The following is a 15,958-nucleotide window of genomic DNA, read 5'->3' on the forward strand; positions in this document are numbered from 1 at the left end:
GTTTAGCAAAATTACATGGGCAATATTTACCCACTAAATACTGATCATGTAGTTATGTATTCATAAGTTAAAAATAATGAGAAATCAAATGATAGACAAGTATCCTTATATAGCACATTTATTTATGTACATTAAATTTATGTACATTAAAATACATATAGAACATACATATATACATTTAAATATTTACTGCATTCATTATTTCATCTATTCCAAGAAATACATTGCTTCACATTTAGCATCTTTGAAGTGAGAATGTCTTGCATTGGACAGCATATTATCAGTTTTGCCAAAGTGGCAGTCATGACAGGGTCTTGGCCTATGCATATACAAGTTTGGTGGTTCTCATGATGATGGGTCAATTTTATTTCCTTGATATTTGAGTCAACAAACCATTTATTGCCCTTTAGATAAAGGAAGTTTTATATTGTGGTCTGAATATCTTCTGTTGTTATGTTCTGGTAAAATCAAGAAAACATTGGTGTCAAAACTTAGAATGTCCTGAGCAGCTTGGAAGAAATTAGTGGAGATATTGATAGGGCCCTCTATAGAGATGTTTTAGATAGCCCAGGGGAAGATATCTCAGTATCACTGAAAATTATTATTCAAAAAGTGATTCAGAAGAATCATCATCTGATTGTGGAAATACTTATGAATATATAAACCGGTTGGAAATTTTTAGTTGTTTTTCTATTGATTACCTATTGGTAGGTTCAATTTTGATAGACCTTTAAATTGTCATTTCCAATTTTGTAACACATACTATGTACATACTTGTATATTGGAACTCTAGCATAATATTCACCAACATATTTGCTATCATTTATGCTAGTGTTAGGACAATGGTGATTTTGTTTTACTTCTTTCTCTCCATTTTTCAAATTTTTAAATTTTAAATTCCAGGCAACCATGTATCCTTTGTACAATCTACTTAATGCCACATTTTAACATTGTTGTGCTTCTTTGTTAGTGAACTTGCTGTTTAAAATGGCCTCCTAGAGTGCTGCTGAAGTTCCCCAGTGCAAGACGCCTGGGATGCACCTTATAGAAGAAACATTTGTGTTAGATATGCCTCACTCAGGCATGATTTACAATGCCATTCACCTTCAGTTCAGTGCTAATGAATCAACAATATGTATTAAAGGAGGCATCTTTAAGTGGAAATACAAATCAAACAAGGTTATATATTGATTGATGAAAATGTGATCAGAGTCACACATAAACTCATTCCCATATTTCCTCTACAAGCAAAGGTTCAGTATCTGTTAATACTGAGTTCAAGATAACATGATAGAACACACCTGCAATGAATAAGAATCCTCTATATTCCAAAGCATCAGATTCAGAAATCTGTAAGAAACCTAAATGTAAAATTATAATATTAAATTAAAAAGCTATTTCCAAGAATACCTATAAATGAATCATATGAATATAAATAATTGTAATATATAGAATAAACAACATAGATTTACATATAATGTCTTTATTAAATTACTTACTATTTTGCCTGTTTGACCTTTACATATACGTACTTATATAATCAAAATTTTACATATAAAGTATTTATTTCATATATTACGTACAAGTTTTAAAATATATACATATAGCACATGTACACATACATATATTGTAAAAATTTAAATACAATTAAGTTAGTGCTTATATAATTTGGAATAGTTGTTTCTTAGCGGCTGTAATCTGGAAGGGCACATAGAGCATCAGATTAAAAATGTCTATTTCTGAAGCCCTAAAATTATTCAGGACTTGTAGAAAGACTGACAATTTCACATTAAACCTCAACCATGATTGATTGACTGATTGATTTGCAGGGATACCAGGGATTGAATTCAGTGGCCCTTGACCACTGAGCCACATCCCCAGCCCTATTTTGTATTTTACTTAAAGACAGGGTCTCTCTGAGTTGCTTAGCACCTTGCTTTTGCTGAGGCTGACTTTGAACTTTCGATCCTCCTGCCTCAGCCTCCTGAGCACTACCACCACACCTGGCTCAACCATGATCTATTGAACACATAATCTAATTGTGTGCAGATCACTAAACTAAACTAAGCATATACTCTTTTCTTTCATAATTACACTACTCCTGCCTGGGTGCACACCTGTAATCTCAGCAACTCCCCTAAGGCAGGAAGATCACAAGTTCAATACAAGTCTCAGCAATTTAATGAGGCCCTAAGCAACATAACAAGACTATCTCTCAAAATAAAAAAAAATAAAAACAGATGAGGATGTAGCTCAGTGGTAAAACATTCCTGTGTTTGATCCCCAATACCAAGAGAAAAAAGAAAAATATTAACACTATCCTGAGATAAATTTTTTTCATGAAAATTTCATTTTAAGATACTTGCTATGTTAAATGTAGGGTAGTGTATGGAATTTAGCATAAATGAAAACCAAATAAGTGTTTCCAAATATATATATTTTTAAAATCCCATTTTTACCCATTTTAATGAGCTACATCTTTACTTAGCATTTTAAGGAAGGTCAAGATAATGATAGGTATATTCATTCAGGACACATCAGTCATGCTATTTATTTTACATATAATCCTTCTGTTAGTCCTCCTATTTATCTTACAAAGTAAATAAAATTTTAGTCCTACTTTTACAGATGAGAGAACAGACTCAGAGTTTTATTATTTACTAAATGTTACAGCGTAAGAGACAGAGCCAGTACACCAAGACTACCCTGTGCTTAATCTTCATGACACAAGATGAAGCCAGTGTAAAAATAGTCTTGAATATACAATTCCAATTAAACTTTAGAGAATGGAAAGTGATGGAAGCCTGCAAATTTATATATAAATGTGTATATTTACATAATAAACATGGATTTATGTATTTGTAATCATATATATATTTCATCTTCTCTTTATGTGGGAGCACACTAAGTGCAATGTTTTAGAGGATCTGGGATTTCAAATTAGTTTGATATAAGAATGATGTGTTTTATATTAAAAACTATTTTATATTAAATTTTATATTAAAAACTATTAATTAAAAACTTTATATTAAGTAATGGGACATATTTAAATAGTAATATTTGCAATCATGGGATTTATACTGGTGCTGACATCTACTTACTGTGAATTTATATAAACTGTTTCATTTTTCTGCAGCCATTGTTTCCTGTTTAAAATAGAAACCCCAACATAAACCTAGATTATCAACGAATTTCAATATTTGTATATGTAACATGGTTTGCACACTATTTGCCTAATTTGTACTGATATTTTAATGTATTTGATTTAATAATAGTTGACTTAATTTAATAATATGAATTTAACATTATTTAAAAATGGTGTTTATGATTTTTGACATCACTAAAAATGGATCATCCAGTTATATTTCTAAGTGCTTACTAGAGCAGGTGTGATAAAAACTACAAAAGTTTACACTCATGAATTAATGATGAAAGATGGATTAGTTTCTTATATGCAAGCAGGAAAATTACTAAACAAGGTTTTTAAGGCTGATAACTGTTTTTACACTCTATAATAAAGAGTAGTCAAAATATAAATATCTTTTAGCATTTCTTCAGTATTTTTCCAGAATTTTTTTTTCATTTTTAAGTAATAAGATGATTGGATACTTTAAAATATAATAAAATTTACTTATGTATATTTTCAGATTCTTCAGACAACTTTCAAAGGCCAATTGCTATTTTTAGCTTATTTAACTAATACTTAAAATTCATCTCTTTCCTTTTGCCTTTTCCTTAATGTTAACAATTTTTAAAGAAACTATTTCTAGTGCTCATGTGTCATAAATTGATGACCAAGGAGAAATAAAACTATAGAAAGGAAGATTATAAAACCAACTACAACTGTACTGATGACATACAGATCTTTTAAAAATAATAATTGACAAGGTGTGGTATTTTGGGTTGATTTTTAGCAATTATAGTCCCTTCAAAATATTAACTTAATAGAAGTGTATTTTTCTGGATGATCTTGATTGACCAAGATATGCATTGTATGCACAGTTTGTCTGTGGTTAAAGCATTTTATTGTATCTAGAGCCTGGTGATAAAAAAAAAAAAAAAAAAAAAAAATAGCAGGATAGAACTGTTATTTGTCACAATAAAGTTCAAAGTAGAAAGCCAGTATTGGGTCCCATTCCCTCAATGTTGAAGATTGAACACCCAAGAAATGCCCAGGCAAGAGCAAAAAGTTTTCAATAAACCGATCCTGATTTTCAAGACTGGTTTCAGAGAGGACCTTATGTTGAGTGAAACAAACCAGACACAGAAAGAAAATAAGTGCATGGTTTCATTTATATTTATAATCAAAGAAAGTCAAATTTATAGAAACTAAGACTGAAAATTTAGCTGGGTAGGGGTAGATGGTCAAAATTATAAAATCACAGTTATAAAATTACAGTTATGCAGAATGAATAATTTTATAATATAATATATAACACACTGTACTTAACATAGTATGTATTCTGGAAATTTGTAAAGAATAGATTTTAGGTGTTCTCCACAACCAAAAAGCAAAAACAGAAAAGAAAAATGGTATCTATGTGAGGAGATATGGTAATTAAATTAAAGGTAGTGATCACTCTGTATATGTGTATCAAGATGTCATGATTTGCACTTTAGATGTATGATTTTTTATGAAAAAATAGGAAGTTACTGCCATCTTTGCAATCATCCAAAAGGGAAACAACAGTAGGAAAAAAAAAATCATATTAAGAGCTAGGTTTTCTGAAAATGTGTGGCAAAATTGCTTTTTTTTTCTTCACTTATTTCTTTTTTTCCTCTACCTTTCAATTAAGACATATTTACATATTGAAGATATTTCATTTCAGTATAAGGAAGATACTGAAAAGTACTGGCAATTGTACATATCCAAGAGTTACGCAAGCAGCACCTCTCTCCAAAAACAAGCAAACTAGGGAACCAAGATGTTTTTAACTTAATTCACCTAATTTCAAATGTTATGTTAATTTCTTCCATGGGAGAGTGGTTGTTCTATACCTTAATGAAGTAATTAAGTGCTCTTAGGCATATCCAAAGGGAAAGTCCTTTCCTCCACCAACCTCAACAAACAAATGTATTATACATGTATATTTTATGTATATTTCATTTTATGTATCTTCATAAAATAGTAGGTAGTACCAGTTTTGAAAGTACATTAAAACTAGTGTAATTTTATAGAACTATGTAGTTTTTGGTTCAATCGTTTAGAAAACAGATCCAGACAGAAATGCTTTGAAATATTCTCACTTATTAAAAGTAGAGAAATTCCAAGAATGACTATTTAATATTTTATAATTCTTTGGATTTAATATCTGGTCCTTCTCGAACTTTATATAAAAAATCTTAAAATCAGTATTTTGAATTTTAAAAGTATTTTATTTTAAGTGGTGGCAGTTCCATTTTCTTTATGTTAAGAAATAAAATTGAAATAGTTTTTATTGTTTGGTTGATTTAGATCTAAATTCTTAACTTCACTTCAAGTAATTTTTGTCCCATAAATTAAATCCTTTCTATTTTTAGCTCATAGTAGTCCAAGTTATAGACTTCATATTATTTTTCATAGATTTTCTGAGTGCATGAATATTAAAGTATTCATGAAAAGTTATACGTTATACCTGGAAAGTACTACTTCAGTAAATAACGAAGAGTGTCATACAAAAATGCAAATAAGTTTTAAACTGTTATTTCATTTTTTTTGTGTGTTTAGGTTACTTGAATTTGAAATACAGGAGCAGAAATGCCACCAATGCCAAGTTCCCCACCTCTATACCCACCTCCTGATGGAGGATGGGGTTGGGTTGTGGTTGGAGCATCTTTTATCTCCATTGGATTTTCGTATGCATTCCCCAAAGCCGTCACAGTATTCTTCAAAGAAATTCAGCAAATATTCCACACCACGTACAGTGAAATAGCATGGATATCATCCATTATGCTGGCTGTTATGTATGCAGGAGGTAAGGTTCTTGGATTAAGTAGAATTCTGGATTAAGAAGATAATTCCTTCATGCCACATTCCTCCCGTGTGATTTATATGCAGTATCCTGGTATATTAAGCCCTGTTTTCATGGTATAGTCAGCCAAAATCAATCAAAAGTATAATTAAAATAATTTTTAGTGATTTTAATTCAATATCTCAAACTATTAATTTTGAGCCTCTGGTATATTTTGAATAAAAATTTATTTGTACAAATCAAAATTTACTAAATAATAAAATTTCCAAGGTAAATACTTCTCTATTTAGATTGGAATAAAAACTGCAATATAGTGTTGGTATCATTGCTTATTATTGCTCTAGCTGGAGGAAATGTTTTCTTTTGAATGAGAAGGAAACTTGTTTAAGTTGCTGATAATTTCTAAGCCCAGAAAGTATTTTACTTTACACTGCAAAAATACAGTTATACACATTCTGGAGTCTTTCAGAATCAGGTAAGAAATAATTCCTTATTATTATAGGTCTCATTAAATATGACATACTTTTATTTAAATGGTTGTCTGACAACACGTCGTTATATTCTATATTTTAATGACAGTTATGAATCATGAGGGATAATGAATATATCAAGAAAGCAGCTCACTTCTGAATGTTAAAAAAAATGTCATTAGTACATTAATATGTGACCTGTCATCTTTAAGTCAGTCTCACCAGCAGACCAGACTGCCTTATGGATTTTTTTTTAAACCATTACTCAAAATATATGGATTTTACAGTTTTCATTTTTTAAATGGATATTTAACTTCAAGGTATAATTATAGACTCAGAATATAAGAATTTAAACAAATCATAAATTATCTAGTATCATTTTTTATTTTATATAAGTAAGATAATGTGGCTTTTACTGATAGAGATATAACATTATTGCTATTATCCAATATTTATTAGTATTTAGTTTCAGCCAAGGCCTCTCTCATCACTTGATATATGGGGTGTGACTTAATCCTCTTAACCTGTGAAATAAATGTTATTTTCTCTCTATTCTATAGCAAGAAGTAGAGAGATAAAATAGCTTTCCTAAGTCGAACAGCTCACTAGTGGCTGATAAAAATTGAGACTTCAAACGTTTAGTCACTGTGTTCTCTGCCATTCTCATATCTTCCTCTTTACAACTAAAGAGCTAAACCAGGCCTTCTGCAAGCCCAATGCAGTGTTTTGTCCTTGCAATGTAATGACTTATGTACTACACCCACCAAGGTCATTTGTTCAGTGACGTAATAATTATTCTTAAAGGTGTTATCTTTTCATTGCACTACCAAAGTAAAAAAAAATATATATATATATTTTATTTTTAAAATATATATATATCATCCTGAAATAATTCTCTGTGTGTGTGACATATGCATGCACACATGTTGATACTGGTATGTATTTTCTATTTTTTTTGTTTATTGATAATTTTAGATTGATCTAGCATAGGACTGGTTAGGTTAAACTGGTGCAATTTTATTTTAATATCAAATGGTATCTTCAAAATGCTATTTGGGCAGGTCAATTAAAAAGTCTGCATCTAAAACCCTTTCTAAGAATCTCCTTTGGACAGTTTCTGTAAACAATTAACATGAAGAATGATAAAATTATGACATTTGCAGGCAAATGGATGAAATTGGAGGATATCATGCTAAGTGAGATAAGCCAATCTCAAAAAACTAAAGGACGAATGATCTCGCTGATAAGCGGATGAGGACATATAATGGGGGGTAGGAGGGGTTGGGGGTAGGAGGGGTTAGCGTTAGGGCTAGGGTTAGGTTTAGGGTTAGGGATAAGGAGGGTGGAAAGAATGGAGGAAGGAAGGACTGTATAGAGGGAAAAGAGGTGTGGGAGGGGTGGGGGGAAGGGAAAAAATAACAGAATGAATCAAACAACATTGCCCTATGTAAATTTATGATTTTTAATAAAAAAAATGGAAAAAAAAACAATTAATAGTGGTATTTCTTATGACAAGGGACAAGAGATATTGTACAGTAGGTCTTGTTCTTGCAGCCTGTGGGTGAGGTGTTCTTTCATAATGCTCTGGTAGAACAACACACAAAATCATCTTATCTTGAGCTCCAAAAGCTCTTAAATGTTATGCTATGTTTCACCCTGCTCTTAAATACAGTGAAACAGACTCTTCTAAATGACTTCATATCAATCCAGTTTTCTGCACAGGATCCCACAGTCTCAGTGGCTTAAGGCAAGGAAGATTTATTTCTTACTCAAGCAGTGTTTCCTCTGGTGGCTATGCCATCAGCTCAGTCTTTGCACGTTGTTCTCTCAGTCTGCTCTATTTGCTGGACAGAGCAAAGGCAGACAGCAAGGAAGAGCATATGGGATATTTTAGGGTTCAGGCCTGAAAAGGATAAACTTCATATCTGCACACATCCTACTGGTCAGAATTCTTAAACTTCTCTACCATGGGAAGAGCAGGCATTCTAGAGGAAATCTCAACTCCATGCATCCAGCTGTTCCTGGACTGAACTTTACACCTCACCAATCATTTTTTTGTGTGTGGCAGGGTAACCAGGGATTGAACTCAGGACCACTCGACCACTGAACCACATCCCCAGCCCTACTTTGTATTTTATTTAGAGACAGGGTCTCACTGAGTTGGTTAGCGCCTCTCCTTTTTGCTGAGGCTGGCTTTGAACTCAAGATCCTCTTGCCTCAGCCTCCCTAGCTGTTGGGATTACAGGTGTGTGCCACTGTGCCTGATTCTCACCAATCATTTTTCATCAACAAAAGAATGGGTTTATGGACTTGCTATGGAAATATGACAGCCTACTCCCTGGCTCAATCTAAAGTCATCATAGAATGAAGAATTATATAATTTTAAATTAATATAATTTTAAGTTCCTCAAACCACTAAATTTTGGTATGAAATGATAAGTTAATACTTGAACTATATTTGTCATAAATAAATGTTTTCATTTTATTCATATTCTTATTTTATTTTTTAATGTATATGGTAAAAGCTTGAAAAGATCCAAAAGAGATCTCTTGAAATGCATAAATAAGATGGTAATTTGGTAGTTGTAAAATTTTTAAAAAGTTGCCTTAAATATTTAGGGTAGTATGTGAATAAAGTTCATCTAAATTAAAAATTGACAGGTATTTATTTCTGGTATTTCAAGAAAGCAATGCTAGACATGTATAAATTCTTAGAGTTTAGTAATTGATCAATGTAATATCTAGGTGAGAACCTACTTATTGCCCAAAGTCCTTAGTTATTAGGGCTAAAACATTTCCCTGGTCATGGAAGAAAGTTGGGAATTTCAGAAATTTTCCTACCTTTTGCTCTTTCCCTTAAAACTGAAAATACAGTTCTAGGTCCTTTGCTTATTGGATAGAAATGGTACTCTCTGCTCTATACTGTCTGATCTAGATCTCATACACTTACATGGCTTGTTGGAAATAATATTTATGTATTATCTTGGTAGTTTTTAATCTTCTAACAAAAAAAATAATTTGCATATTTGAAGCTATAATCTCAACCTGAAAACAATTTTTCTTATGGGTGTGCATGATTTTTTCAGAAACGTAAATAACTATTTAGGACAAAAAAGCCTGATAGATTCAGTTACTCTAATGTATATGCTATTAGTTCTGTTACTCATGTTGTAGTGTTTTTTCCAAGGGCAGTCCACAGATGCTCTGTTTGGGAATATAGGGTCTCTTGTTAAAAATGTATTATTCTAGGCCTTATCCTCAGCCTCCTTCTATCAGAATTTCTGTTGGTAGAGTCAAAAATTTTTCATTTTTAAACAAGTATCTTTGAAAATCATCTCACTTTACATATAATGTCGGGGTTTACTGCTGTAGAATATATTAATACTTGATTGAAAAATATTTACATTTTTCTCTAGGTTTTGAAAGATCTTTATGTACAGAGGGCTTTTTGGTTAATGATTATAAAATAAATTTGAAGACCATATGAGGTCTTTGAGGTGAAAGGCATATCACTATCTATGAAGTATAATGAGTCTCTCTACCAAGTAACTGAAATAGTCTGTTCAACATAATGCTAATTACATTAGCCTAGAGAACATTTAAGATCTGACACACTCATTAGGGCTTAGCACTCAACCTATTAATCACTATGGTGGGGTCATTGAGTAAGATGGAGCGTGTTCTCAGGCCTGGCCTGTGATGTCAGGGCTGGAGTCTCATGTAGTAATTAGTTGGCATCTGGGCCTTGGTAGCAAGGTATTATCTTTTCTTCTGATGTCTGAATTAAAAATGAAACTAATAAAAGGTATGCAAGAAGGATGGAAAAGAATGCAAATTATGTTGATTCCTTACTTCATCCTCAGAATAATGGCACTAAATTACAGCAACCCATCTGGTCATCCATATGGTCTCCTGGAGTTCTAGCAAATAGGTCAAGCAAAGTGGTCACCCTATTATTACAGTGCCAAAGAGTGGTAGAAAACATATTATAATTTAAACTTTCTACATTGTTTAGATGGATACAGGGATTTTTTTTGTAAACAGTGATTACATAGGATTATCTTTTAGGGTGGTGTTTGTCTGCTATTCTCTTGAATGGTTAGCTGCACAAGTAGTGAGTACACACTTTGGGATACCAGCATCTCTTATGATTTTTCTTTTAATATCTGTTCTGCTTTGAAAGAATCATCCATTCTGGAGGGCAGAATTGGCTTTTTCTGCCTGGGAACTTATTCTTTTGTTTTATGTAAGCACTGACTGCCAGTTGTGCTAAAGTACGGTTTTATGATGGACCACAGTACAGAGAGGAACAGAGCATTAGACCACTGAGCTTATTTTACTGGAGGCCAAGAAGTAAAAGGATTTAGTATAGCAGGTTGGTGGCCTAATATTTACTGGATATTTTTCCTTCTCTTTAAAATTTAAATAAGGTCACTATATTATTATGCTTTGTGCTCTAAATATTTTCGAGAATGAGAGAAACTATTAAAATGATTCAATAATACTCTTAGTAGCAATTTAAAAAAGAAAAAAGTTCATTCCCATGCTTGAGATAACTTGAACTTTCCTCTTAGATTTACAAAACCGGAAAGTTTTGCCCAGCAGGTATACTTGGGCAATCCAGAGTAAGCAGGCTTACATCCTATATCTATTGCCATTTCAATTTTTTTTTTAAAGTGTCAGTATGAATATTGCTAATCTTTTCCTAGGAAAGACAGTACAGTGTGGCAAAAACTATCATGCTTATACATCCATGTGCTCCTCTATACTTCTCAGTTTTCCTCCCCTTAAAATGAGGCCAAGTGAGTCATTTTGACCTGTGAAATTTGAGTGGAAGGACGTATGTAAACCCTGCACACCTCCTGAAAGAGGCAGTTTGAGCTGGTATGCACCTGTCCTTCCTTTTTTCTCTGCCACAGCAGCTAGGTTGCACATGGCTTGGCTAGCATGGGTCTCTGTCCTACCCAGACTTTGAGCGAGTAATTAAACCATGCTTCTGAAAATTGTTATAGAGACAAACCTTGGCTATACTGATCACTTACAAACAGGAAGTATTTGTTGGACAACTACAATATAACATGTAAACTGTTAAACGGAGCTAGAACAGGCTATTGGGATGTCTTTAGTCAATTTAGATTATAAGAATGTCTGCATGTGGGGTACTTCATCAGATCTCTGTTGGAGAAGAGGGTGATACCAAAAAATATCTCAATGAAAAAAAGAATTTGTAGTGCGTATCATCCTTGCCAGTTTTCATAGGAGTAAAAGTGAGAGATGGGCCCTTCAAAACACAGAGCAGAAAGCAAATCATATCGCAGGAGATTTCTATGATTAAATGTCCTTTGTCCATCGTAAGACAAGGATGGAAGGAGGAAAGGGTCAAGGACATATTAGAAGTATGCTTAGGGATTTGAAACTGCTCCAAAAGATTCTTTGCCCACAGGGCTGATAATGTACCACAAAAGATAGCATGCTGTTACTAAATTCTGTTTTTAGCTGAAAATTTAAGAGATTTTATTGAGATACTTTCTCATATTTGTTCCTTAGATGGTGAACACTTACAGATTTATAAAAGAACCTGTTTTATGTGATTGTATTTATTATTACAAATGACAGTAGCCTGTTTCAAACACCCTCTGGCCTACAGAAATGTTCATAAACACAAGTCAGAGAAGAAGCATAGATACCACTGTCTTCCAGGTCAATAGCACCAGTGATCCTATTTGTCCAGCATATTGCTTTCTTACCTCTTTCCTCTGCTACTTCTGGAATGGCAACTTCTTTTATTTATGTTGGTATCCTTCCCCAACACGGGGAAGATAACTATGGGCATCTCAGTCTCATGTTTCAGGCTCAAATTTGCCATGGGAGAGAGACTGTCCCTTTTCTCTACAATTCACTTTGGCAAATTCTAGGGAAGATGGATAGGCCCTGACCTGGTTTGCTTGTGCCTGCAGGCAGTGGATCAATGAAGGACTAACATTGGCAGCCTGAGGAGAGTAGTTCTGTAATAGAAGGGTGATACTTTTCCCAGAAGAAAGAAGGTTGCTGAAGAGACAGAGGGTTAGGGCCTTACTATTATACTCTTTATCAAGAAATTAGTATTTATTTTTCAAAAATAAAAGCATGTGTGGGATTTAACTAATCACTCATATGTAACTTTTCATTTCGATACTTTATACCTTCCTAGTGAAATTATATGCCAAAAAACACATACTGTGTTTAGAAACTCTGTTGCCTAATGATATATAATATTTAGTAGCCACCCAGAAGTTCAAGTGTATCTTGTGTAAGTTGACATCTAAAGTGGAACTTAGATATGGACAATCCTGACATCTCAAAAGGCTTAATTAATGCTTTCGTCCAATGAAAGGCAGCAGGGTATTGTTAGTAAAATAATGAGCTTCATAACTGCAGTTCTGAAACTGAGACTTTGCCACCTGATTGTTCAGGCTTTTTGACACTTAACCTTGAAATTTCAGTTTCTTCTCGTGTTAAATCACAAGAGAGAAAGGGTGTGTGTGTGTGTGTGTGTGTGTGTAAGAGAGTGAGAGAGAGAGAGAGAGAGAGAGAGAGAGAGAGAAAATATATACTCCTCTGCTCAGGGTCACTGTCTTTAATAAATACCAAAATTTGAATTTTAGGAAATCATAGTGTATCACTCAGTTTCCCCAAACTAGGGAGGTGATTCAGATCAGAAATATTAAAGGTATGAGGAATTTAAGAAAAAGACAAGGTATGGAAATAAGGAAAAGCAGGGGCATGGTTGTAGGATCCAGCTATGATGGAGACTGAATTTAACAACAAAATGGAGCATTTTATTTCAATGGGTGGGAACACCAATGGAATTCAGAGTGAAGGACTTCCTGAGGGAAACAGGAAGAAGATGGCAGAGACAACTTGTTTGGGGCTTAGCAGGTTACACCCACCTTTTCTACTTCAGGGCTGCCGTGTTTGAACCTAGGGCTGTCTGAGCCAATAGAAAGGGTCTCAGTATAATCTGAGCAGTCTCAAATAGGTGAAATTTCACCAAGAGTTCTCAGAAAAGCCACCCCCTGCCTTGCCAATGGCTCAGACAAACCCATAATTCATTCACAGCCCCCCGACCACAGTGTTTTAATTATAGTTCTTGTTGCCACACCTGTTCTTGGTAATATCCATTATGCAATGAAACCACAGATAAGGAACCCAGAAGACAGAGCAAACTGTGCCAATAAAGTTTGGAAATGTGGTGAAGCAAGAAATAAGCAGGTCAATAGTCATTCCTAAAATAAATTCCAACGCCTTTATTTATATATGTTGTGGCATTTCCCCCAGGCCTTCTCCTGGGTAACAGAGTAGACATTGATCATTCGTTTGGGTCATCCTTTGAAAATTCTGTTCAAGAGAATTCCTAATTTCATCATTTCCTCTCTCCCTAAGGAAAAAGTCAGGCATTCACTTTCTCAGAATTCCTTGCACTTTAGACACAGGCATATGACCCAGGCCCTAACAATCTGGTACAGCAAGGCTGGTTTTTATTTAGAAGCTACTGATGTGAACAAGCAGATATTTCTTAGAATACATTCAAATGGAATGATTATAGACAATCCATAATCCATTGGCATAAAAGGAGCATCAGTGTTCAGGGTCAGTGGGGCTTGTGATACAGACAGTGGTATGTGGCCATTTGTGACTACAGTGCTGTCCCTATTGGAGTAGTCAATAATATAGTGTGATTTAGGCAACACTCAGTCTTGGGTTTGTGACTCTCCCTCTTCTTCTGTGACTTACTTTTATGTCCTTATTGAGTACTTTCTTCTTTAACTCTAGGATATAGGGTAGATATATATGGAATTGGGCTCCTAAAAGGTCCTACTTACAGGAGCATGAAATACTTCCCTGACTTGCAATGGTTGTTCTGAAAACTTCGTGTGAATGTTTCTTCTATAAGAAGGAGCTTTGCTACTCCCCCTCAAAACATTTGTGATATTACTAAAGAATTTACAATAGTTCTTTTCAATTAACTGTTCTTAAAGAGTCTTGTAAAATAGAAATTAAATTTCATATTTTCACATGCTGTGAATGACAGGTTTGATCTATCGTGTCTATCAAATATACTTTAAATACTCTTTCTTTATTATAATACTAATGCCTTTGGCAGAGTAATTGCACTATTCCAGAGAGGTTTTTAAGTGATTAATGTAGGTGACTGTCCTTGAGCAAAAATTTGCCCAGCTGGTTAGAATTATATGCTACAGGAGTGTGGTTCATCCTTTTAACCCTAAGGTAAGATCACAGTGATGGCAGAAATTGGTCCTGCACATCAATTGCCCAAGTATTTGTTTGTAGTCTCCAGAGATGAATATGTCTAGGTAATTCAGCTGGAGAGAAAACCTTTTATAGTTTCATTTATTTATTTATTTCACAAGTATACATTGTACACCTACAATGTCATATGGAGCCATACAACACTAACCATTTTCAGAAAATTTAATAGCTATTTATATGTTTCCTTATTTAATTAAAGTTATGATATGCATTAGTAAAGAAACACAGTAGGTGCCATGGAAACACATCTCATAAATGAGTCATCAGGCAGTATCTCCTTGATATCTTATTTAATTATAATGTTGACTCACTAACATTGAACTTATGGCAAAACAAGATAAATTATTCCTGAATGAAGCTCATCTAACAAATATATTTTCCGTAAAAGGCACATTACAGCCTTCTTGTGCTTAAGAAAACTAACGAGCACTTCAATACTATGCTTAGGAACTTTTAAGTAACAGAATCAACAAACAAAAACCAAAAACATGTAGAAAATGTGACATTACATAGACCCTGAAAAGGACTTGTGTTTATAGCAGGAGAGCTGTACTAAGAACGCAGAGCATTGCCTTTACTGACATGTATGTCAGGCAGTGTGAATTCTTCACCACCTTGCACATACCCACCGATGACTGTGAAAGCACAGTGAGTATTGATTTTGGGGTTATAGATAAATTTTACTGGGTGGCAAATTTGCAAGTAAATAATCTGCAAATAATGAGGATCAACCTGGCCTATGTAGAATTTCTCTGATAGAATTACATCAGACACATTGTATTTCCTGTGTTGCATATAAATATTCACAATTATTTAACATTTTATTACACTTGTTTTATCTGTTGCTTGTTGAGAGTGGGATAAGCCTGCAGAATAACAAAGCTAATTTACATTAGCAGTTATGTAGAAAGTTCTTAAAGGAACACAGCTTTGCTAAGCTATTAAAGTAGTAATAATTCCATGTAGCCTCTTTTCTCACTAGAAGGACAGTAAGTGTAATACTTTGGAAAGCTTGTATGGAAGCTGTGATGGATTTTTGAAAACTGATGAAGAGCTGATGATCCACAGCTTTGAATTATGCTGATTAGAATGTGCTATGCATACTCTAGGAGTTTGATGACTACAGCACTCTGTTGGTTCATGTCATTCTGCTTTGGCTTCACCTCTCATGCAATCAGTGATTGGATTAGAGGCACTAAATAGAAGCAATCTGTATATTTTCTCAGC

The 15,958-nt window shown here is 33.6% G+C and overlaps 1 protein-coding gene across 8 annotated transcripts in view; it reads left to right on the plus strand.

Annotated features, from left to right (window-relative positions):
- SLC16A7 (solute carrier family 16 member 7) overlaps positions 1–15,958 on the plus strand; it is a 201,653-nt gene that overhangs the window by 124,786 nt on the left and 60,909 nt on the right. For all 8 annotated transcript variants that reach the window (XM_079142801.1, XM_079142803.1, XM_079142805.1 and 5 more), the window contains one exon: positions 5,708–5,954. In XM_079142801.1, coding sequence (XP_078998927.1) covers positions 5,738–5,954 — 217 coding nt within the window. In that variant the 5' untranslated portion in view covers positions 5,708–5,737. The remainder of the gene's footprint in view (positions 1–5,707; positions 5,955–15,958) is intronic.

This window comes from Sciurus vulgaris, assembly GCF_902686455.1.
Source record: "Sciurus vulgaris genome assembly, chromosome: 5".
NCBI classification, from domain to species: domain Eukaryota; kingdom Metazoa; phylum Chordata; class Mammalia; order Rodentia; family Sciuridae; genus Sciurus; species Sciurus vulgaris.